We start from the raw sequence: 24,042 nt of genomic DNA on the forward strand, positions 1-24,042 counted from the left end.
GAGTTTCACTCTTATTGCCCAGGCTGGAGTGCAATGGTGTGATCTTGGCTCACTGCAACCTCTGCCTCCCAGGTTCAAGCAATTCTCCTGCCTTAGCCTCCCAAGTAGCTGGGATTACAGGCATGCGCCACCATGCCTGGCTAAATTTTTTGTATTTAGTAGAGACAGGGTTTCACCATGTTAGTCAGGCTGGTCTCTAACTCCTGACCTCAAGTGATCCACCCACCTCGGCCTCCCAAAGTGCTGGGATTACAGGCATGAGCCACCGCACCTGTCTCCAATACTTTTTTGTTTGTTTTGTTTTTTGTTTGTTTTTTTGAGATGAAGTTTTGCTCTTGTTGCTCAGGCTGGAGTGCAATGGCACCATCTTGGCTCACCGTACCCTCTGCCTCCCGGGTTCAAGTGATTCTCCTGCCTTAGCCTCCTGAGTAGCTGGGATTACAAGCATGCGCCACCACGCCCGGCTAATTTTGTATTTTTTGTAGAGAAGGGGTTTCTCCATGTTAGTCAGGCTGGTCTCGAACTCCCAACCTCAGGTGATCTGCCCACCTCGGCCTCCCAAAATGCTGCGATTACAGGCGTGAGCCACCGTGCCTGGCCCCAATACTGTTTTTAACTGTTAACCATCAACCTGGCTGACCTTGAGAACTGATGAAACAGCGTGCTGGAGGGCACTTACTCCCCCTCCCCCAGCTAAGCTGCAGATCTTTGGGCATCCAGGGCCCACCATGCCCATGCCTAAGGACTTCCCACCACAAATGGAGCAGTCGGCCATTGAGTTATAGGTGGAAATGGGGGGCAGGGACCCCTGATGCTGTCGGCCTCCCTGTAACTGTCAATTATTCCTTCTTAATGTCTCCAGTCCCTTGTGCATGCCACCATCATAGCAAAAGCCTCCTGACTTCTGGCTTCCTGTCTTGCACTTCCAATCCTCTCAATACCAGCTACCCCAACTGCTTTCTCCAACATAAATCTGATCATACACACACACAAACATCCCATATATTTGATGTCACCCTATCCATGTCCATGGGTTAATGGCCACAGTTTCCACGGCTGAGCCTGAGTTGAGCCAGGTGAGTCTCAGACATACCGTGGTTTAGCCCTTCCACCTGAGCACCTGTGGCTTGCAGGGTTCTCGATGCTTGGTCTGAGCTGGCATCCTCCCTGCCTAGACTACCCCCTCAGTGCCAGCTCTGGCCTGCCTGTGTGCGTCCCCACAGTGCCTTCTACCTGGATCACCCCCTTCCTTTCTTCTGGCCATTTTCACTGCCCTGATTCCTTCCTGGACCCTCCAGGCCCAACTTGTTGCTCCCTGGGCTCTGGTCCCAGGTGCTTGTCTCTCTCTTCACCCGCACCCTGCACACTGGACTGTCCCTGCTAGCTGGCTTCTCTGCCTCCCCAGCTGGCCCTGGGGCTGGGAGAGCTTTGGCCCCTCTGAATCCCTACATAAAGCACAGTCCCTGCAGGTACTGGGGGAGCCCTGGCTCGCTGCTACAACCAATGAACAGGGATATGGACGAGGTGCGGGGACACACCAAGGGCCAGACCTGCCATGGAGAAGTCACCAGCACCATTGAGGGGGCTGGATTAGGTGACCTCTAGTGACCCCCTCACCCAGAGATGCTGGCCTCTTTCATTCTTTTCTTCTTATTTCCCCCCTCAGGACAGCCTCATTGACTCAGGCATCATTCATCAGTTGTTCCTGGAATCTGGCTGGGACAAGCGCACAGCATGTACCTTTGCCTCAGGGCACACCCAGGCCTGCAGGGTCTCCTACTGTGTGGGGAAGATGCTAGGAGCCCCTGTGGGGCTGTGGGCCAGGCCTGAGGAAGGAGCGTGCCTCAGGGTTTTCTCCGCCTGCCCCAGGGCCACTTCAGCTGAAGCTGGGAGGGGAGGGGCCCTTTAGTCTGAGAACTTAAGACAAGGAGGTACTATCTGGAATGTTTAATCTTAGGATTTACAGCACAGACCTGGGCTCAGCTGCTGAAGCTCAGTGCACACAGGGTGCTGGGAGAGTCCCACAGGAGTAGGTGGAGCCCGGCCTTAGGTCTGAGAGGAGGGCAGGCAAGAGGCAGAGGCTCTGCTCCTCCCAGCACCAGACCCTGCCCGCTGGGGGCCTGGCCTCCCACCCAGGGCTTGGCCAGAGAGCAGGAGCCTGTGGCGGCAACATGTAGGTAGCATTTCCAGGGGCCTGTGGCAGCGACGTGTAGCTGGAAAGAGGCTACTGCCAGGCGGTGTGGCAGGATGTTCCCTCTGGGCTGCCCTGGATTGGCCCCACCCCCAGTCCTAGAGGGTCTGCAGTAGAGGGAGGCAAGAAGCAACCCGGGTCAAGGCCAGGGTTGGAGACTGGGGGAGTCAAGGAGGCTGTGCTGCAGGGCTGGTTACTGACCCGGCCTCAGAGTGTTAGGGTCAGGTCAGCCCCTCCCACGAAGCGGGACTGGACACAGGACACCTGGGGCAGCTGGGCTTGGAAGCGTCTGACGGCGGCCATGTTGATGCCAGGGCACGTGGCCACATCCAACACCCGGAGCTGCCTGCACGCCTGCCCAATAGCATCCAGTGTCCTGTGGGGAGGCCACCTGATGAGTGCCTGGCCCGGCGTGGGACCCAGCCCAGCCCCTGCACCGTGGCTCCATCTGCCCAGTGTCATCGGACACACTTACTGCTCTATGAGCTGACTGCAGCTGGACAGGTTGAGATGCTGCAGCCTTGGCCAGGAGCTGGCTGCCTGGGCCCAGCCCTTGTCACTGAGTCGGCTGCAGTGACTCAGCGCCAAGTGCTCCAGGCTAGGACAGCCCCTGGCCACAGCGACCAAGCCGTTGTCTGTGAATTCTGGCAACAGGCTAAGGGACAGCTGCCTCAGCTGGGGAAACTGGAGCACCTACAAGGATGGGGAGGGTAGGGGAGAGGTAAATGCCACTGGAGCCCACAGCCTTGGCCTTTCCAGATCCTCCCACCCCAGCCAGGGCGTGACTAGAGGCAGCAGAAGCCAATGAAAAAGGAACTCCAAGGTCAACTTTTTTCCAAGCAAAAAGTGGGTTGGCCCAGACCCCTGACTTCAGCCCCCAGATCCTCAGCCTACCCGCACCCCCAGCCCCACACCTTGGCTAAACTGGCATCAGTCAGCTTGCTGCAGGCTGTGAGGTCCAACTCCTGCAGGGCTCGCAGCATGAGCAGGGAGGGGCCCTGTGGCTCTGGACAGGCATCCTTGGTACCTGAGGCCTGATGCTCCAGCTCTGGGCGTGACTGTGGGAAGAAGCCTTTGCTTCTCAGGTTCCTCCTGAGTTTGCCCTTAAATACTCCTACAGAGACTTGGGAGGGGCAGGAGGGCAGCTGATCCCAGGGGCCACCCCGTCCTCCAAGACCTCGAGGGTCCCACACCTGGGTCCCCTGCACAGGCTCCCCCAGCCCCAGAAGCCCCCAGTCACAGAGCTCCCTGCACCACGCCAGGCGCAGGACTGAGAGGTGGGTGAGGTAGGTGCAGATGGCCTGCAGGGTCCTGTTGGTGAGGGTCACACAGGAGGACAGGTCTAGCACCCTGAGGCTCAGGCCCAGCGCTGGGATCATGGAGAGCACTGAGGCATCCTAGGAGGGAGGAAGGGAGGAGACAGGATGGAGCACCAGCTGGTTGCCTATGCCACCTGGCCTGGCAGGGGTAGCTAGAAAGGATCTGTTCAAGGTTCTCACCCCACAGGCAGGAGGGAGCTACCAGAGGGTCCAAGGAAGGAAGAAACATGGTCCCTGTGCTGGTAGTGAAAGGTGGGGGTGGACAGGGTGGGCCGTGGGGGTTGCCACAGGAAAAAGGCCTGGACTGTGGCTGGGGCAGGAAGGATGCAGGTGGCAAGGCCTAGGGTGGCCACCCTGCCTATGCTCCCAGCCCCTGCCAAAAAAGTGAATGAGGCCACCTCAGACCACAGCTCACAACTGGACCAGCCAGTTGACCCTGCTAAGCCAATCGGAGTTGCTCCCTCTAGAGCTGGACGCAAAACAATGAGATGTAGGTAGAGCTGCCAGCTGCCAGAGCAGTTAGGGACAGGGAGCAGGAGCTAAGGGCAGAGTAGAGGAGGCTGGTTTGTAGAGAGATGCACAGAGGGGAGCTTCAGGGACACAAGAACTTGAGGCCTGGAGGCAGCAGCTGAGAGGACACGGGGATGTTGTACTACATATCTGACATGCTTGGTGCCAAAGAGGAGGAGTAAGGCCGGGAAGAGAGGCGCTTGGAGGGGAACAAGGTGGAGAGACGGTTTTAAGGTTGGGAATGCCCTGGTCAAATGGACAGGCTGAAGAAATAATCCGCTAAAGAGGGACAGACTGACACTGCCAAGACAGGGGCGCCACCCAGAAGGACAGCGCTGAGCCCTGCTGACGGGCCTGGCCTTGGCTAGGAAATGACCCTGCTGCTCCTGTCACATCACCCTCGCAGGCCCCGCCCCAGCACCTTCCTCAGTGCTCCTTCCCTGCCTTCCTTGCCCATCACCCCCTTTCTTCAGCCCGCCCAGCTCCAGAACACTCATCCTCAGTGCCCCTCCCCAGACCGCAGCGGTCGCCACACACTTGACATGTGAGCTGTTGGCTGCCTCGTGGGCTGGGCCACCTTGGCCACTTGGACCTCCTAGGCCCAGAATGGGGGGTTTGGGGGGGGCGTGCTGGCAGCAACAGCAGCTATCTAGGCTCTTGCCCTCCTCCAGACTGGGTCCCAAGTTCATTTCTAACTGCCAATCATAGGCATGAACACTGGGGAGTCCCTCCCTGGTGCCAAAGGCCCCCCACCACCCCGCTTCCCCTCTCCCGCTGTCTTCAGCCCTGGAGAGGAAGGAAGGGGATGATGGTGTGCTCACCTTCAATGAAGAGCAGTGGGCCAGGCTGAGGGAGGCCAGCTGGGATGGAGCCCCGTGCATAGAGCCCAGGGCCTGGGCCAGTTCCCGCCCTCTCACCAGGCAGCACTCGGCCATGTCGAGGCTCTGCAGCTCCTGCAGGCCACCCAGAGCTGTACATCCTGCATCTGTCAGCCGCTGCAGCTTCCCCAGGCTCAGGCGCCGCAGGCCCCGGCTCACGGCCAAGAGCGCCCCATCAGTCAGTTCTGAGCAGCCACTGAGGTCCAGAGAGGTAAGGCCTGGTTGCTGGAAGCACAGGGTAGCCACAGCCTCTGTGGAGAGGTCCCGGCAGCTGTGCAGGCTCAGCTCCTGAAGCTGCAGCCCAGCTACCTGGCCCAGAGCCTGCAGGGCCTCGGGGGGCAAGCCAGTGCCACTCAGGTCCAGGGCACGCAGCCTGCCAGCCCACTCTTGCACTAATCGAAGCAGGTTGCAGAAGGAGAACTGGGAGGGAGAGGAGTCTTGGGGGCTGATGGAGCCTCGGGCTGGGCCTAGCTCGAAGGTGAGGTGGCAGTATGCCAAGGAGAGGCGCTCCAGGCTGGGGGCACAGCTGCTGAGCCGGTTGAAGCTGAGGTCAGCCAGGTCTCGCAGGCCAGCCAGGTTGAGCTCACAGAGGCCGCTCAAAGCCTGCTGGACGCTCTGTGCCATCTCGGGCTGAGCCAGCAGTATGCCCGAGGTGAAGAGGCTATTGCAGCCACTGAGGTCAAGGACACACAGGGCTGGGCAGCCCAGGATCAGGGCCACAGAGGAGGCCTCTGTGGGGCTGCCTCCACCCAGGGACAAGCTCTGCAGGTGTGGGCCCAGGTGGTAAGCAACAGATTGTAGCACCTGGTTTGAAGCCAGAGAGCCATCCAGGTTGGTCAGGCTGATGCAGCAGATGCCTCTGAGGCCCAGGCTCTTGATGGCCGAGAGGGAGGCAGAGGACACGGGGATGTTGTATCGCACATCTGTCTACGGAGCAGCAGCAGGCCTGGGGGTAGCCCTCTGGCTTCAGAGGGTGCTGGGCATTGGGTTTGGTGACAAGTCACTGGCCAGAGGTTGAGGGCAGGTCAAGGAAGGGCCCTTCCACAATGGAGACCCACCATGGTGTGTGGTGTCATGTGTGGTCAAGTTGGGTATGGGTAGGAAGTGGGAGCTGGGGTTCAAAGGAGATGACCATCAGAGGAAGGCGGGAAGGTTAGCGATGGACAGGATGGGATACTGAGGGAGGGGTGGGGACAGAGTGGGGAGTTGGCATGCTGAGCACAGGAGGGCTGAGATGTGACCTAGAGGAAACCCAGTGAAGTCCCCAGGGTGTGGGAGGGCAAAGTATGCCAGACCCCAACCTTTGGGACTTTCAGAAGGAGGCCCTGAGATCCATGGACTCAGCCTCCTACTCCAGGGACTTGGCATGAGCTAAGCAGCCAGCCTCCCCCACTTTCTAGAGAGCGTAGCCCTCTGAAGAGTGGAAGGCGATAGAAGTGAGGTAGGTGTCACTCACCACAACCCTCTATGGCCCAGGTGCCAGAGGTCTGGGGCAGGCAGTGAGGCCTAAGTCCCCTGGTGGCCTGAGAGAGCCTGTCACATGAATGTTTGCAAAAATGTGTTCTGTGTGTAAGCAAAAATGTGTGCATGTGCATATATGTATGTGTGCATGTATGTGCATGTGTGTGTGTGTGTGCATGAACACGTGGAGCTGCCTGGTATTGGGCCCCGGATGCTCCAGAGTTCAAGATGTGCTTGTGATCCCTGTGGCATATCTCTGGAGGGGGCATCTATCTGTCACGGTAAGGACGCTGAAGCCTCCCACTTCCGTGGGTGGGAGCTAACAGAACACACCTCACCCGTGCCAAGGAAGTTGAGCTGGCTCTGCGTAGAGGAACAGGGGAGTGATAATGGGGAGTGCACAGCTGGAGTCAGGTGGGACCCAAGAGACAAGCTCAGGGCTACATAGTGGGAATAAGTTGGCTTGTGCAGGCATTTAGGAGCTCCCAGCTAAGGAGATATCTTCAAAGAACTTTTCCAGATATTGCACTGGAGTGAGCCAAAGGGAAATCGGTATAATTTGTGTGGAACAGATCTCTGGGGAGAGGGAGAAGAGGGCTTGGATTCTAAAATCCTTGCCCCATCTCCCTACCTCTTGCCCATGTTGCAGGCACGTGGTACTCAAAGAGGGCTCTTGTTTGAATCAACATGGTCCTGATGCAGGAAAGAATCCTCCCCTAAACCTGTCTTGTCAGTAACTGCAAAAACAAGCTGCTGTTCCCTGCTGGTACCCCACAGACCATCATCAAAAGGGAATCCAAGCCAGGCACGGTGGCTCCTGCCTGTAATCCCAGCACTTTGGGAGGCTGAGGCGGGTGGATCACTTGAGGTCAAGAGTTTGAGACCAGCCTGGCCAACATGGTGAAACCCCATCTCTACTAAAAATACAGAAATTAGGCTGGGCGCGGTGGCTCACACCTGTAATCCCAGCACTCTGGGAGGCCAAAGTGGGCTGATCATGAGGTCAGGAGATCGAGACCATCCTGGCTAACATGGTGAAACCCCATCTCTACTAAAAATACAAAAAAATTAGCCGGGCATGGTGGTGGGCACCTGTAGTCCCAGCTACTTGGGAGGCTGAGGCAGGAGAATGGCGTGAACCCGGGAGGTGGAGCTTGCAGTGAGCCGAGACTGCATCACTGCACTCCAGCCTGGGTGACAGAGCAAGACTCCGTCTCAAAAAAAAAAAAAAAAAAAAAAAGAAATTAGCTGGGTGTGGCGGTGCATGCTTATAATCCCAGCTACTTAAACCTGAGAGGTGGAGGTTGCAGTGATCCAAGATTGCACCACTGCACTCCAGTCTGGGCAACACAGCAAAACTCCATCTCAAAAAAAAAAAAAAGGAATGCAGAAGGTAGAAGTGACTCACAGGATGTGCTCCTGCAAGATACTTATCAACAGGATTCTCCTAAGAAACACAGGACTCATTCCCAGGTGTAGAGAGGCCAGCCTGGCTTCTGCCACAGAGAAGTGGCACCCATGGCTATAATGACAGGAAGGAGTGGTGTAAGAGACAGGAACCAGCTCCTGTCCTCTTTCACAGGAACCAGAGGTCAGCCAGGTTCCCCTTCCAGCCCCTACTTCTGGAACATGGTCATTCCAGATGAGAGGGGCACTCACCACAGGTCTCCTCGTGGGCAGTGGATCGGGGATCTCAGGTGAAAGGGAGGCTGGGAAGATCCCAGTGTGTGAGGGTGGAGAGGGCAATAAAACATCAGAGAGGAATGGAGGGCATACCTCCAGCCACTCCCAAGCCCTGCAAGCTGAACGACTCCATCCCATGTAGATCAGAGGAAACTGGCTGGGGCAGGTGGGGCAGAGCTGGCTGTGAGGCAGCACCTCCTCCCCCAAGTCACACATCACTGAGGAACCCCTGAAAGTCCTGCAGGCCCCAGCTCTGGTGGCACAGCACCTTCAGGGGCTCAGCCTGACTTCTTTCCTTCCCTTCATTCTGGAGCCTGGCTGGCCAGGAAGGGTCTCTTCTCTCCCACTGCCTCCCTATGAACCAGGTGGACAAAAGACCTTGGAAGGCTCTGGCAATGCCCCAGGGCCCAAGTCCAGGGCTGGCTCCTGGCAGCAAGGCCACTCGATAAAGAAGCAGGGCCTGGCTTAAAGGACTTCTAGCTCTGGGGGTACGGAAGAGGCTTGAGACCATGTCCAGGCCCCACCATTTTTGCTGGTGGGATGGGAGCAGCCTCTAAGCCACCTCCCAGGTGGCTCCTGAGGTCTGCTCCTGAGGTCACCTGCTCCTGAGGTCATATGGACTTAAAACTGCAGGAGTTGGCCAGGTGTGGTGGCTCATGCCTATAATCCCAGCACTTTGGGAGGCCAAGGCAGGCGGATCACGAGGTCAGGAGTTGGAGACCAGCCTGGCCAACATGGTGAAACCCTATCTCTACTAAAAATACAAAAATTAGCTGGGCGTGGTGGCAGGAGTTTGTAATCCCAGCTACTCGGGAGGCTGAGGCAGGAAAATTACTTGAACCTGGGAGGCGGAGGTTGCAGTGGGCCGAGATCGCGCCACTGCACTCCAGCCTGAGCAACAGAGCGAGACTCCAGCTTAAATAAATAAATAAATAAATAAATAAATAACCTGCAGGAGCCCAGGAACAGCCTTTCAGGGATATTTCTCTGTGTGAGAGAACAGCAGCAGGCTGAAGCAGGCCTTCTGGGTTCTGGACTTTGGCCCTGGTATAGGACACCCCCTTCCTGGGCCCTGGGAAGATGCTTCTAGACCCACCCAAAGAGAACTGCAAGGCCACATGCTCTAGCTCTAGCTGCCCCATCTACAGAAGGAACACCTTGCCCCCTGGTCTCCTCCCTTCCCGATGCTGGCATCTTAAGAGTAACTGCTGGCCGGGCGTGGTGGTTCATGCCTGTAATCCCTGGACTTTGCCCCAAGGCGGGCAGGTCACTTAAGGTCAGGAGTTCAAGACCAGCCTGGCCAACGTGGTGAAACCCCATCTCTACTAAAAATACAAAAAAGCCGGGCATGGTGGCAGACACCTGTAATCCCAGCTACTCTGGGGGCTGAGGCAGGAGAATCTCTTGAACCTCAGAGGTGGAGGTTGCAGTGAGCCGAGATCCTGCCACTGCACTCCAGCCTGGGCAACAGCGCGAGACTCCATCTCAAAAAAAAGAAAAAAAAAGAGTAATCGCAATATCATTTGGGAACTGCTCTGAATCTGCTACAAGTAACGTATGTACCTTTTCTGTGGGAGACCAGGGTTTTGTTGTACCTAATGAAGCCCTGAACCGAGACTGCAGGCCTGTGTACAGACTTGGAAAGCCATGTGACAGAGAAAATGGCCCTTCATCCTGCCTAATACAGGACTCCAAAGCTACCATGCTTGTTCTCCAGGAGGCCGTTGGGAAATGTAAGCCCTGGCACCCAGGGCATTGGTCTCTAGAGAAGAGTTAGACTAGTGGGTCATACAGAGGCTGCTCCAGGACTTCATCAATCCCTCAGGCAGGGAGGGCACAAAGAGCTCTCTTCAGCTATTGCTTCATGGGGACCAACCAGCAGAGACAACCAGGGCTCCCCCAGGAACGGACAGGGCCGGTACATATGGAGGGTGCTGCCTTTGCCAGCATCCTTATTTGAGAAAATTGGGATTAAGGGAACAGGAGGGACTGGTCAGGGAAAGTAAGTCCCCAAGACCAGCGTCCTAGCCCAGCTTGGTGAGTCACCAGCTCTAGCTGGGCCTCGGTAAGCCAATGTCTTCCACAGCACCTAACTGGTACCTAACTGCTACTGCCTCAGTATCCACCTGCCCATGCCCGAGCCCTGGGAGATGGTTCCTGCCTGCAGGGTCCCGCAGGCGCTCTCTGGCACATGGTAGGGGTGATGCCAGGTAGGGGTGATGCCAGGTACCTGTGGCCTGGCCTCCCAGTGCTCCCAGCCTAGGTGGGGCTGAGTTTCGCAGAGGCACCAGAGGTTCTTTGTCAACATTCCTTTTTTCTTTTTCTTGTTTTTGGTTATCCCAAGGCTCTGTCATCTGTCTCTGTCCGCATTCTATCTGGAGAGCATGGTTGGCTGGAGCAGCTCCCGCTCTAAAACACTCACTCTGGCTTCCTTCTCCTTCCTCCAGCCCTGCCCCACTTGGGCTCCTCTGACTGCCCCATCTTTGCTGGGCTCCATGAGGCTTTGCCCTGTGACAACCTCTCCTCGGGGTCCTTGTTGCCCTGCCTCAGTCGTGCTGCTGTGCCCATTCTCCTGGCCCGGCCAGGGCTGGCAAGACCAGCTGCCTCCTCAGAGTCTGTACCAGGGATACAGAACTCCGCCCAGGAAGTCATGGCCTCCTTGCTCGATTCCCACCCCGCCCCAAGACTTCTCTCCAAGCCCCTCCCTCTCCAGCTCCTGGCCCTACTGATACACCCTCCCTCACCCAGGATTCTCAGGGATGGCCATCAAGTGGGAAGTCCCTCCCTTTCCCCTGTTCATGTCCACCAGCTGCCTCCAGGCAGGGCCCATCTGAACCTTCCTCCTTCTCCTGCTCTTTTGCTTCCAGAAGACTTCTTCTCCTGGCCTTCTCCTGCTGCACCTTCTCCTCTGAGAACCCTGATGTTTCTGCCTTTCCACTGCTCCTTCTTCAGAGGCCACAAACACCCCAGAGTCTTAAACTGCAACTAAAAGCCTCCTTTCATCCTGCACCCCTTCCTCTTGCCTCTCTTCTCTCCCCTTCCTCTACAGCCACGCTTCTTGGAAGCACACAGGCACAGGCATGCCTGCTGTCCCGCCACTCGTTGCCCCTCGCCTCACCTGCTCACCCCTCCACCCTGGCCCCCACAGGATCACGCATTCCTGGCAACAACTCCCCTCCAGCAAGGTCACCAACATGTGGGGGCTTCACCTCAGACCTCCCACAAGGGTTCTCTCTGCCATGTCACCTGCTCTGCATGGCCAGCAGCCACTCCCCTTGATGCCATCTCCACTGGGGTTCTGCAACTCTGCCCTCCTGGCTTTCCTCCTACCTTCTAGCCTGCTCTTCTTCAGGCTCTTTTGGGGTCAACAAAGAACAGAGATCCAGTCCACAGATGAGTGGGTTCCCCATGGTTTGTTCCACCCAAGAACACACACACGTGTGCACGTGCACATATGCACACGATCTTTGTGCCCCTCCGAGTGTACCCTGGCCAACTGCATTTTGCCCCATGGGGCCATCATTCCAACTACTGTCTTTCCGATCCACATGATTTTCCTGAACACCAGACCCTGGGAGCCAAGTGCCTGATTGACCTCACTCCAGAGGGCATGATGCAGCATACCCAAATCTGAATTCATCATCTCATCCTCCAACTCTGCTCCTTCTAAACTCTCCCCACCCTCTATTGAGTCACCCAAGTGGGAAATTTGGGAGTGATTCTAGAATCCTCCCTCACTCCCCACATCCACAATGACCCAAGCCCCGTCCACTTTTGTTTCCCTGATACGGTGCAATCTGTCCCTCTGCTCCAACCTCACTGCTTCTGCCCTAGTTGAGGTCCCCATACTGTATGCCAGCAGCCCGAGAGCTGCTTCCTCTAAGCTCAGACCACGCCAGCTTCCTCCTTATCAGGTCCTGGCCTCCAGTTCCTCTGGCTCCAATCCATCCTGGGTTTTGTCACCATGTGACCCTTCCAAAAGGCGATTCTGCCTGTGCTCTCCAGACCCTCTGCCAGTTCCACACGCCTCCAGGACACAGGCTAAGCTTCCTAAGCCTGCATTCAAGCCCTTCTAGGACCCAGGCCTGCTGCTTCAGCCAAGCTCTTCCCAAGCCCGTTCCCCTTCCTCCTAGTCCTGGCTCTGGGGCTGCCACTTCTGACCATTGTCCTGTACCGCACGCCTCTGCTCAGCTGCTTTTTCTGTTCTGGGGGGGGTCCCGTCCCACCCCTCACTGGCTCCTATTGGTCTATTTGGCAAATGTTTATTCCTCTCTCGAGTCTCAGGCCAAGGACCTCCTTCTCCATGGAGTCTTTTCTGATCTTTTCTCTGCACCCATGATGTGCCTCACACAGACTTCAAATGCAGCACCCCAGCCTCTTTTTACTCATCTGTACTCACTACACACTCCCCAGCCCTGTGCCTTCCTCAGTTTTGCCTCGCTGGTGCCCAGCACAGTGCCCGGCACAGCAGAAACATTTGAGTAAGGCTGCCCACACCCTCTCTATGTGTCTCTGGTAATTTTCCATCTTCCTCCTGTCCTGTGACTGCTCCAACCCTCTCTGCTGAAGCCCTGGCCTCTATGTCTCTTTTTACTCTCCTGAGACAACCTGGTCTCCAAATCCACTGAGTGAAGGGGCCGCTGAGGAAGGAGATGCCTCTGAGGAACTTCTCTGCAAATAGCTCCATGTTTCCACCCCAACCTCTCTGCTTCCTCAGGAAGAGGTGACATCCTTTTTTTCACCAAACTGATGCTGAAAAAACAAAAAAGAAAAACACACACATACACACACACACAAAAAAAAAAAAAAAAAAGGGAGAGGTGATATCCTCTCCATCCTATCCCAGATCAAGCTTGGTATGTGGAAGCCTGTCCCTGCCACCGTCTTCCACACCTGACCTCTCTCCTCCCCGAATCTTCACCCCTCCTCTAGTGACTCCCTGAAGCATTTATTTATTTATGTATTTAATTAATTTATTTACTTTTTTTTTTTTTTGAGACAGAGTCTCACTCTGTCACCCAGGCTGGAGTGCAGTGGCACGATCTCAGTTCACTGCAACCTCCACCTTCCAGGTTCAAGCGATTCTCTGCCTTAGCCTCCTGAGTAGCTGGGATTACAGGCACCCGCCACCATGCCTGGCTAATTTTTTGTATTTTTAGTAGAGACGGGGTTTCACCATCTTGGCCAGGATGGTCTTGAACTCCTGACCTTGTGATCCACCCGCCTTGGCCTCCCAAAGTGCTGGGATTATAGGTGTGAGCCACTGCACGCGGCCTCTTTTTTTTTTTTTTTTTTCCTTTTTTTTTGAGATGGAGTCTTGCCCAGACTGGCTGGAGTGCAGTGGTGCGATCTCGGCTCACTGCAAGCTCCGCTTCCTGGGTTCATGCCATTCTCCTGCCTCAGCCTCCTGAGTAGCTGGGACTACAGGCGCCCACCACCACGCCCAGCTAATTTTTTGTATTTTTTTTTTTTTTTAGTAGAGATGGGGTTTCACCGTGTTAGCCAGGATGGGTTTTTCGTTTTTGTTTTTTTTTTTGAGATGGAGTCTTGCTCTGTTGCCCAGGCTGGAGTGCAGTGACATGATCTCAGCTCACTGCAACCCCCACCTCCCAGGTTCAAGTGATTCTCCTGCCTCAGCCTCCCGAAGAGCTGTGATTACAGGCATTCGCCACCATGCCCAGCTAATTTTTGTATTTTTAGTAGAGATGGGGTTTCACCATGTTGGCCAGGGTGGTCTCGAACTCCTGACCTCAATTGATCTACCAGCCTTGGCCTCCCAAAGTGCTGGGATTACAGGCTTGTGTCACTGCACCGGGCCACCCTGAAGCTTTATTTATTTATTCATTTATTTATAGACAGGGTCTTGCTCTGTCACCCAGGCTGGAGTGCAGTGGTGTGATCTCTGCTCACTGCAACCTCGGCTTCCCAGGTTCAAGAGATTCTTGTGCCTCAGCCTCCCGAGTAGCTGGGATTACAGGTGTGCACCACTGCACCTGGCTAATTTTTGTATTTTTAGTAGAGATGGCGTTTCAACTTGTTGGCCAGACTGGTCTTGAACTCCTGGCCTCAAGTGATCCACCAGCCTCAGCCTCCCAAAGTGCTGGGATTACAGGTGTGAGCCACCGTGCCCAGTCTCCTGATGCATTCAAACACATTTCAGATTTCTCCAGAAGAGAATCCCTTTGTCTTTGTCAAACCCATCTCAACTTCTCATTTCTGCCCTATTTCTTTCTCTCTCTCTCTCTCTTTTTTTTTTTTTTTTTTTTTTGAGACGGAGTCTCTCTCTGTTGCCCAGGCTGGAGTGAAGTAGAGCAATCTCGGTTCACTGCAACCTCCACCCCTGGGTTCAAGTGATTCTCCTGCCTCAGCCTCCAGAGTAGCTGGGATTATAGGAACCCACCACCATGCCTGGCTAATTTTTATATTTTAGTAGAGGGGGTTTCGCCGTGTTGGCCAGGTTGGTCTCAAACTCCTGACCTCAGGTGATCCACTCGTCTCGGCCTCCCAAAGTTCTAGGATTACAGGCATGAGCCACTGTGCCTGACTTGCCCTATTTATTTCCTTCTTTCTGTGGAGAAATTTCTTGCCAGCGAGGTCACGCTCTACACTTCCTACTTCTCTCATTCACTCCTCAATCCACCTGGCTTATTTTTCCAGATGCCAAATATCACTGAAGCCATTGGTGGCCTCCTTGGATAACATATCTCATGGACAATATTTGTTCTTCATTTTGCTGGGCTTTTTGTGGGATCTGACATTGTTAATCATCCATTCAATCCTTTATTTATGTTTTTTTTTTTTTGAGACTGAGTCTCGCTTTGTCGCCCAGGCTGGAGTACAGTGGCTAGATCTCGAATCACTGCAACCTCCGCCTCTCTGGTTCAAGTGATTCTCCTGTCTCAGACTCCTGAGTAGCTGGGACTATAGGCGTGAGCCACCACGCCCGGCCTCATTCAATCCTTTAAATGCTCTCCTGCTCTCCTGCCTTTGACGTCTGTGCCCTCCTCTCTCTGGGAGCTCCTCATTCCCCTCTTTGGGTATCTCCTCCTTTCTGTGCCCTTGGACTTGTGTCCTCTCCTGGGGCTTCTCTGTGGCCTGCTGTTCTGTGGCTCTGCATGTTCTCCCCGGGGGAAGTTACTCAGATCTGTGGCTTCAACTGCCACCTATTCTTTAATGACACTCAAATCTATATTTATTACCCAGATATTTCTCTTGAATTCCTCACTCAGAAATGCAACTACCAAGTGGATCTCAACATCTAGATCCTCACACTTCAAACTTTCAACATGTCCAAAATAAAATTCCTTTGGACAGTGAGATGAATGTCACTGTATACATAATTCAACAAAAGAATCTACTTATAGACTCATATTTAATAGGGGATAGAGGATTCCAACCAAACAGAGAAGGAGAAGATTAGATGTAAATGGTGTTCGGGCTCTTTGAAAATTAATCAGTTTAGCTTCTTACCTCATAACATAAATCTAAATAATTTTTACCAATAAAAACATTAACACAAAAATTCAAACCAGAAAGCAGAAGAGACAGTTTTGCTGTAAACCTAAAACTGCTCTAAGTAATAGAGTCTATTTAAGAAAAACAGAAGAAAAGTGTAAAAGGGCAAGGAATCATTAAGTTTAGAAAACAATGGAAGAAGTGAAAAAGAAAAGGATGTTCAGAATCAACAACAGAGAAATTTAACTTCTGGGCCAGGCATGGTGGCTCATGCCTGTAATCCCAGCACCTTGGGAAGCTAAGGTGGGCAGATCTCTTGAGCCCAGGAGTTTGAGACGAGCCTGGGCAACATGGTGAAATCTCGTCTCTGTTAAAAATATAGGCCGGGCGTGGTGGCTCACGCTTGTAATCCCAGCACTTTGGGAGGCCGAGGCGGGAGGATCACGAGGTCAGGAGATGGAGACCATCCTGGCTAACACAGTGAAACCCCATCTCTACCAAAAATACAAAAAAAAAATTAGCTGGGCGCGGTGGCGGGCGCCTGTAGTCCCAGCTACTCGGGAGGCTGAGGCAGGAGAATGGCGTGAACCTGGGAGGCGGAGCTTGCAGTGAGCCAAGATCTCGCCACTGCACTCCAACCTGGGCGACAGAGCGAGACTCCGTCTCAAAACAAACAAACAAACAAAAAACATATATATATATAAATTAGCCAGGCATGGTGACATGCATCTGTAGTCCCAGCTACTCAGGAGGCTGAGGTGGGAGGATCACCTGAGCCTGGCGAGGTCAAGGCTGCAGTGACCTGTGATTGCACCACTGCACTCTAGCCCAGGCAACAGAGCAAGACTCTGTTTCAAAAACAAACAAATGAAATTTTTAAAAAATTAAATTAAATTAAAATTTTAAAGAGAGGCCAGGTTTGGTGACTCACACGTGAAATCCCAGCACTTTGGGAGGCCGAGGTGGGTGGATCATGAGGTCAAGAGATCCAGACCATCCTGGCCAACATGGTGAAACCCCATCTCTACTAAAAATATAAAAATTAGTACAAAAAATTAGCCAGGCGTGATGGCGGGCGCCTGTAGTCCCAGCTACTCGGGAGGCTGAGGCAGGAGAATGGCGTGAACCCGGGAGGCGGAGCTTGCAGTGAGCCGAGATCGCGCCACTGCACTCCAGCCTGGGCGACAGAGTGAGACTCCGTCTCAAAAAAAAAAAAAAAAAAAATTAGCTGGGCGTGGTGGTGCATGCATAGTCCCAGCTACTCGGGAGGCTGAGGCAGGATAATTGCCTGAACCCAGGAGGTGGAGGTTGCAGTGAGCTGAGATCATGCCACTGTACTCCAGCCTGGTGATGGAACGAGACTCCGTCTCAAAAAAATAAATAAATAGAAATAAAAAACAGAAGCGCGGCACAGTGGCTCACGCCTGTAATCCCACCACTTTGGGAGGCCAAGTGGGTGCAGATCACTTGAGGTCAGGAGTTCGAGACCAGCCTGGCCAACATGGCGACACCCCATCTCTACTAAAAATACAAAAATTAGTCAAGTGTGGTGGCACACACCTGCAATTCCGGCTACTTGAGAGGCTGAGGCAGGAGAATTGCTGAGGCGGAGGTTGCAGTGAGCCGAGATTGCGCCATTGCACTCCAGCCTGGGTGACAGAGCAAGACTCCATCTAAAAAAAAAAAAAAAAAATTAGCTGGGCATGGTGGCGTGTGTCTGTAATCCCAGCTACTTGGGAGGCTGAGGCAGGAGAACTGCTTGAACCCAGGAGGCAGAGCTTGCAGTGAGCCGAGATAGCGCCACTGCACTCTAGCCTGGGTGACAGAGCAAGACTCTTATCTCAAAAAAAAAAAAGAAAAAAAAAAAAGAAAAAGAAAAAGTCCATACAAATGGAATAGAAAAATACTAAGACCTTAATAGTTAAATGGATACAGAACATGAATACACAAATGGGGGAAATATGAAGGGTGAACTAATGAGAAAAACAGTGCAACCTCACTAATAAACAAATCAAAATTAAAACAATGAGCCATCACTGCCTGCCTTTCAAACTAGCCCAGATGTCTGCATTCACCTCCTGGCTGGCCTCCTCCCTATGCTGTCTCACTCTCCCAGTCCACTCTGCACTGCAGAGTTCTAATACAAATCACGCTGTGTCACTTGCCTGCCTAATGGGCTCCTTGATGGTCACCAGGAGAAAGCCAAACTCTGCTGCCTGGCACATCTGCCAGCTTGCAGCCTGATGCCATTCTAGCCTCGCCTCCTGCCATGTCTCACTTAGTTCCAGACAAATGGAACTTGTGTGATTGGTTCCACACCATGGTGCCTTCACTTATGCTATTACTGATCCCAGAAGCCCAACCTTTCTTCTCATCCTGTTCCTTCAGGAAGCCTTCCCTGACACCACCAGTCTCCTCTGGATGTCCTTCTTCATGTTCCGTCAAACTCTTTTTTTCTGAGACAGAGTCTCACTCTGTTGCCCAGGCTGGGGTGCAGTGGCGCGATCTCGGCTCACTGCCATCTCTGCCTCCCAGGTTCAAGCGATTCTCCTGCCTCAGCCTCCAAGTAGCTGGAACTACAGGTGCACACCACGCCACCACACCCAGCTAATTTTTGTAATTTTAGTAGAGACAGGGTTTCACCATATTGGTCAGGCTGGTCTCGAGCTCCTGACCTCAGGTGATCCACCCGCCTTGGCCTCCCAAAGTGCTGGGATTACAGGCGTGAGCCACTGCGCCCGGCCGTCCCCGTCGAACTCTTTCTTCCCAGTGTCACAGTGCTGAGCACACGATAGCATGATCATTCATATTACTCGTCTTTCTCCTTCACTGGAATGTGAGCTCCTTAGGGAACTATGTCTTATTTATCTGTATAGCCCCAGCACTGTACCCAGAGCCAAGTATGTATGAATATATGTATATATGTGTATGTATGAGCATATGAATGGATGGATGGATGGATGGATGGATGGATAGATGGATGGACATACATGAGCAGGGCCACGAGTAAGCTGAAGTGAGAAACACCTGAGGATGGGACGGGGGAGGGTGGGTGCCTTACCTCCCGAAGGGCATTCTGGGCAGCACGGTACCAAGCCCAACTCACGAGGGAGGCTTCTTTCTGATCTGACAGAGGCAGGAAGCTCAGAATATATGTGAGCATCTGAGGGAAAAAGACAGGGCATTGGGGACTGTTAGAGGTGGGAGGTCTTTGGAACCCACTCCAGCTGACAGCACCATGGGTCTGAGGGCACCAGAGCCCTGGCTTCTACTTTATCTTGGATGTGAAGCTTCACGAAGCATTCACTTCCCCGCTCCAGGCTTCAGGTATCTTTCCTGTAAACAAACCTTTCCTGAGCTGGGTGCAGGCTTGCACTGACTGATAAGAATCAAACTTCCTGCCTAGCTGGGTAGAAAAAGCCTGGGCATTGAGGCCAGATAAACCTAGTTCAAATCTCTACTCTGCCAACTGACCTCTCGAACTTTGTTTTCCTTATCTGTGAAATTGCAATTGTAGTGAGATTTAAATGGGTTATTGTGAGAATTAAAGAACATAGCCAAGTGTCTTGCATAGGACCTAGAGCACAGCAGGCCAGGTGTGCTCACTCTGGTCCTCAGGAAGTCATGCTTGGTCCTCCTGCCCTCATGGCTCAGGCTCTGGGACCCTGCTGTTTTTCTGTCTTCTTCACTGCCACCTTGCCCTCTCCACTGGTTGTTAAGATGCGCTCCCAGCAAGACCTAGCCTGGGAGGCTCAGGCCCTTCCCCCCACCTAGGGGGTGGTGAGGTTAGAGGTCCTAAATGGGACTGGGGAAGGGGTTACCAGTGAGGCCTAGAATGATTTGATATTAACTCTTCTTTTCTTCTGGAATCTTCCTCCCTGCATCCCAATTGCCTCGTTTTTGGATTCTTCTGTGGCTCCCAGGGCTCAGACCTGGGTCTTTTGGTTTTCTGTTTACCAACACAGGAATAACCAACAATTCAATATTCCCATATTGTCCTAGTATCCAAGTGCTAGTCCATATTGCCAACTGTCCATGCAAATGTTTAGCCATCACTTTAATCTCAACCAAAACTCATGTTCTACCCTCAGCCCAAAACAGCCTCTCCTCCCAAATTCCCCTTTCAATGCCAACAGTGCATCTACCTGATAACACTTTCAACTATTCAAACCATTCTGTCCCTTCCTCCCAGATACAGGTGTAATGCACAGGCTTTAGGCCAGGCTAACCTAAACTCATTCAAATTCCAGCTCCACTACTTCCACATATACTGATGTGTGACCTTAAACAAGGTACTTGACCTCTGGGAGTTTCAGTTTCCATATCTATAAAATAGGGATACTTTAAAAAAATCTAGATCATAGCCTCATGGGGATTAAATTTTACATATATATAGTGTGTGTGTGACAACTGGATGTTCCATAAATGGTTGCTGGATTGCTGTTACTAAAATTTCTACCTCTGCAACTCCCCACCTCAGTAGCTCAGATTTCTACCACCCCAAACCTGGATTCCTTCCACAATCTCCCACCTGAACTCTTTGCCTCCAAGTTCATCCTTGCTAATACATTATGCACACTGTCACAAGGTTAATTTTTCCTATAAAACAGTTTTCAGTTTCAGCTCACCCCTGCTGTAAAACTTCAGGGTTCACAGTACTCTCAGGACAGTCTCCACTCCTGGATCAGCACTGCCAGGCCTCTGTGCCTGATTGGACTTGCTGGTCCCCAAACTTCCCCAGTCCAGTCTCCCCATTGCCCTACGCACACAGCATGTCTATTTCCTTTTGCCTATGCGGGCCTTTTCCCTGGGATCCCCTTCTTGAAGCTTAACTTCACCAACCCATTGTGATCTCTCCTTCCCTTCTCAGATGCCAAGCATGCAGGCACAGTGCTCAGCCAGTGCTTACTGGATTAAATTAAGGTTGGACAGTCCAGTCCTCTACCTCTATTTTCACCAAGAGTATGCTCAGGGAAGGGGTCGGGGAAATAAAGTAGTCATTACTGAGAAGACAATGACTGGCAGAATAGACTTCTGGGCCAGGAAGGGAGGCATAGGGAAGACAGTATTGATGGGGACTGGGACTGACCAAGTCCCAATCCCTCCAGGGAAGCAGGGAAGCCTGTTTGAGCTGAGTTAAGACAGTGGCCATCCTGTCTTCTGGGGCTAAGCAGCCAGCCCAAGAGCAAAGGGAGAGGGGAACAAACCTGTCATCCCTTGGGGTGAGTCGGGGAGGGACACAATTCATTGACCTAAGAAGAGGGTGGCTTTTCTAGAGGGACAAGAGGAGGCAGTGATGAGGATGGAGTGACCATCCCATGAGTCCCATCTCAAGGGGGCTACTGGAGATAATGATTGGTCACTCATGGGGTCTATGGGGATGGAAATAGATAGCCCCTAAAGCTAAGGGGGAAAGGGATAGCACTGCAAGCTCAATGGGGGTGGGAACAGGCCTGTTTTTGCTAAGGACAGGAGCATCATTCCAGGACCGATGGGAAAGGGTGGCCTGTTTCCCATGGGCAGAGAGAGGGGGCTGCCAACCCTCAGGACAAAAGAGATGGAGAAGCCATTCCAACAGGCCACTGAAGACAAAACCTGTTATCTCCCTGGCAGATGGGGCAGAGTGGTCTTGCCCCTGGCTAAGGGGAAGGAGCAAACATCCCATGGAGTGAAAGAGGTAAGGGCGGCCATCACTAGGGGCCTAGGAATGGGGAACAGGCCTATCCTTGTTAAAGGAACTCAGAGATCATTGCAGTTGATGGGGAGGGAGCAGTCTGTTTCCCACTGCCAAGGAGAAGGGGCGGCCGTCTCTGTAGGAAATGGAGAGATCATCCCAAGGGACCAATGGGGATAAGATCAGTTACCCTTCGGGACGATGAGATGGAGCGGACATCTTCCAGAACTGAGCGGGGAGGAGACAGCCACTTCAAGGGAAGGGGATGGGCAGAGGGCCTGTTCTCGCGGAGATGACAGGGCAGCTATCTTCTGGGGCCGATAGGGAAGGGGAGGACGGTCCCCCAAGCTAAAGGGACAGAGTGGCCCAAAGGAGGAACCGTTACCCAGAGCTAGAAGGTCCCGGGATCGGGGGGGCGGGTCGTTTCCGCCAGGCTGGAGGGGCCGGGCTAGCTATCTGACAGCCCCTCCCCAAAGCTCAGGACCGCGAGGGCGGGGCCTGTCCAGAGCTAGGCCTGAGGGCGGCTTCCTCTCACCTCCAGGGGCAGCGACTCCGCCATCGCATCCCTGCCGCCTCCGCCCCCACTGCGCAAGGCTTTCTGGGAAATGTAGTCTCGCCTCTTTGGGGCGGGGCTTGGGAAGGAAGTGAGACCTATTTCCGTCGCAAAAGCTGACGACTTCGGTCTGCGCCGGAAGTGCATGAGCTGCCGATGTGGTGCTTAGTGATTGCGGTTTCGGTCGCTCTCCCGTGTTTCCCGGGCTGGGTATTTGCCTCGCACCATGGCGGTAAGGAGGATGGATAGGGCGGGGTCCGCACCAGCAAAGCTCTCCAGGGGCTGTGAGAGTGAAAACTGAGAAAGAACATTAAGGGATATGGGGTGGGCCAGAGGGGGGCGCCATCCCTGGCCAGACCGTGCTAGAGCTGGGCTGGGGGGATGGCGGCGCAGGACCATACCAGGACTAGTGCCAGAGCGGGGTGGGCATCAGTACCAGGGCAAGCCAGAGATCTAAGTGACCTGAGGTGGGGGTTAACCCAGATCGGGACTACGCCAGCGGAGGCCTGAGAGAGGCACCATTCAACTCCGCTCAGGAGTACCCTTGGAAGAGTCGTTAGCCTAAAGCCAGACTACCACGGGATCCAGAGGCGGTATTAGTTTAGGATTGAATTGTTCCAGGGCGAGCAGGAGGCGATTGATCCTAGCTGCGGGTGCTGGAGAGACGGCGTCAGCCCTAGGCAGAATGGACTGGAGGATGGGTGGACATCCCAGGGATTGTGCTAGGTTTCTGCACTACGGGGACCTGGCTGAGTTGCGGATGGAGCTCTATAGCTCACCAGGCTGGTGGGGAGAATGAGGAGGACCGTGGCCTCCTGACGGCATCTCATCATTCCTCTGCAGCCCAAGGGCAAAGTGGGCACGAGAGGGAAGAAGCAGATATTTGAAGAGAACAGAGAGACCCTGAAGTTCTACCTGCGGATCATACTGGGGGCCAATGTAAGTGCCTACCTCCTTGCTTCTATGCCCACTTATAGTCAGTCCCCTAGTCCTCAGCCCTGCTTGGTGACGAGGAGTGGTACCCGAAAAAGCTCTAGAAGAGAGCTCCAGTCAAAAAGAAATGAGAGATCTGGGCACAGAGAAAGTGCTAACTAGTAAAACACAAAGAAAATGAAGGCGTGAGTCGTAGCTGAATTTGAGAGCTCTTCCTACCTCCAAGTACACAAAGGCTTCTTTCCTGGGCTGAGTTGGGTGTCAGAGGAGAGTGGGTATTTGGGATTCAGGGAGCAGGGCCCTTTCTTCAACCCTGTAAGAACAACCTTGCTCCTCCCACAGCCTGGCCTAATTCTTGGTCAGAGTTGAGGGAGACCCATGGTTTGGAGGTAACTTCTGACCCCAACCTGATCCTGTGATTGCTTGCAGGCCATTTACTGCCTTGTGACGTTGGTCTTCTTTTACTCATCTGCCTCATTTTGGGCCTGGGTAAGTATCTCCATCCTGGGAGGTGGATGAGTGCGTAGGGTCAGTGGCTGGCCTTTGATACCCTCATTCTTGCTCTGCAGTTGGCCCTGGGCTTTAGTCTGGCAGTGTATGGGGCCAGCTACCACTCTATGAGCTCGATGGCACGAGCAGCGTTCTCTGAGGATGGGGCCCTGATGGATGGTGGCATGGACCTCAACATGGAGCAGGGCATGGCAGAGTGAGTGTCCCCCACCGCCAGCCCAGGTGAGCGGCCCCAGGGCTGGGGCCCAGATAGCCCAAGAAACACAGCTACTTGTAACTTGAAAAGGGTGGAAGGGAGTTGCAACTTGAAAAGGGTGGAAGGGCCCATATGCTGTCTTTCCAGCTTTATTTCTATCCACAGGCACCTTAAGGATGTGATCCTACTGACAGCCATCGTGCAGGTGCTCAGCTGCTTCTCTCTCTATGTCTGGTCCTTCTGGCTTCTGGTATGTGGGCTGGGGGCGCTCCCAAGAAGGGGCATCTAACCCTCCCCATTTTTTATTCCCTGCATCTTGCTTCAAGTTACCGTTTCTCTTGTAGGCTCCAGGCCGGGCCCTTTACCTCCTGTGGGTGAATGTGCTGGGCCCCTGGTTCACTGCAGACAGTGGCACCCCAGCACCAGAGCACAATGAGAAACGGCAGCGCCGACAGGAGCGGCGGCAGATGAAGCGGTTATAGCCATTGACATTGTGGCCACAGGCCACTGGCCCTGGGTGGCTCTGTCAGGGTGCACAGCCCCTCATGCCTGGAGCAATGAGGGTCTAGTCCAGGGGCCAAAAGCAGTCTGAGGTATTGGGTATACTTATACTCTATAGGGTCGTTGAATAAATGGCTTAGAATGTGGCTGATGGCTGTGTGGGTGATGAGGGATGAGG

At 53.7% G+C, this 24,042-nt stretch overlaps 2 protein-coding genes across 28 annotated transcripts; one reads left to right on the forward strand and one right to left on the reverse strand.

The window, feature by feature from the left end:
- Positions 1–1,932: 1,932 nt before the first annotated feature.
- LRRC29 (leucine rich repeat containing 29) lies at positions 1,933–21,871 on the reverse strand. 27 transcript variants are annotated; one of them, XM_054668005.1, is made up of 7 exons: positions 21,707–21,871; positions 18,559–18,660; positions 4,842–5,123; positions 3,106–3,249; positions 2,667–2,884; positions 2,393–2,567; positions 1,933–2,298 (listed from the first exon to the last, which is right to left on the reverse strand). In XM_054668005.1, the coding sequence occupies exons 1-6, from the start codon at positions 21,869–21,871 to the stop codon at positions 2,399–2,401; spliced, it is 1,080 nt and encodes a 359-aa protein (XP_054523980.1). In that variant the 3' UTR covers positions 1,933–2,298; positions 2,393–2,398.
- TMEM208 (transmembrane protein 208) lies at positions 21,848–24,010 on the forward strand. The gene is made up of 6 exons (XM_001162940.7): positions 21,848–21,956; positions 22,568–22,663; positions 23,087–23,146; positions 23,227–23,363; positions 23,529–23,613; positions 23,708–24,010. Exons 1-6 carry the CDS (start codon positions 21,951–21,953, stop codon positions 23,843–23,845), a joined length of 522 nt encoding a protein of 173 aa, XP_001162940.1. The 5' UTR covers positions 21,848–21,950; the 3' UTR covers positions 23,846–24,010.
- Positions 24,011–24,042: the final 32 nt, after the last annotated feature.

Source organism: Pan troglodytes, chromosome 18, assembly GCF_028858775.2.
Source record: "Pan troglodytes isolate AG18354 chromosome 18, NHGRI_mPanTro3-v2.0_pri, whole genome shotgun sequence".
NCBI classification, from domain to species: domain Eukaryota; kingdom Metazoa; phylum Chordata; class Mammalia; order Primates; family Hominidae; genus Pan; species Pan troglodytes.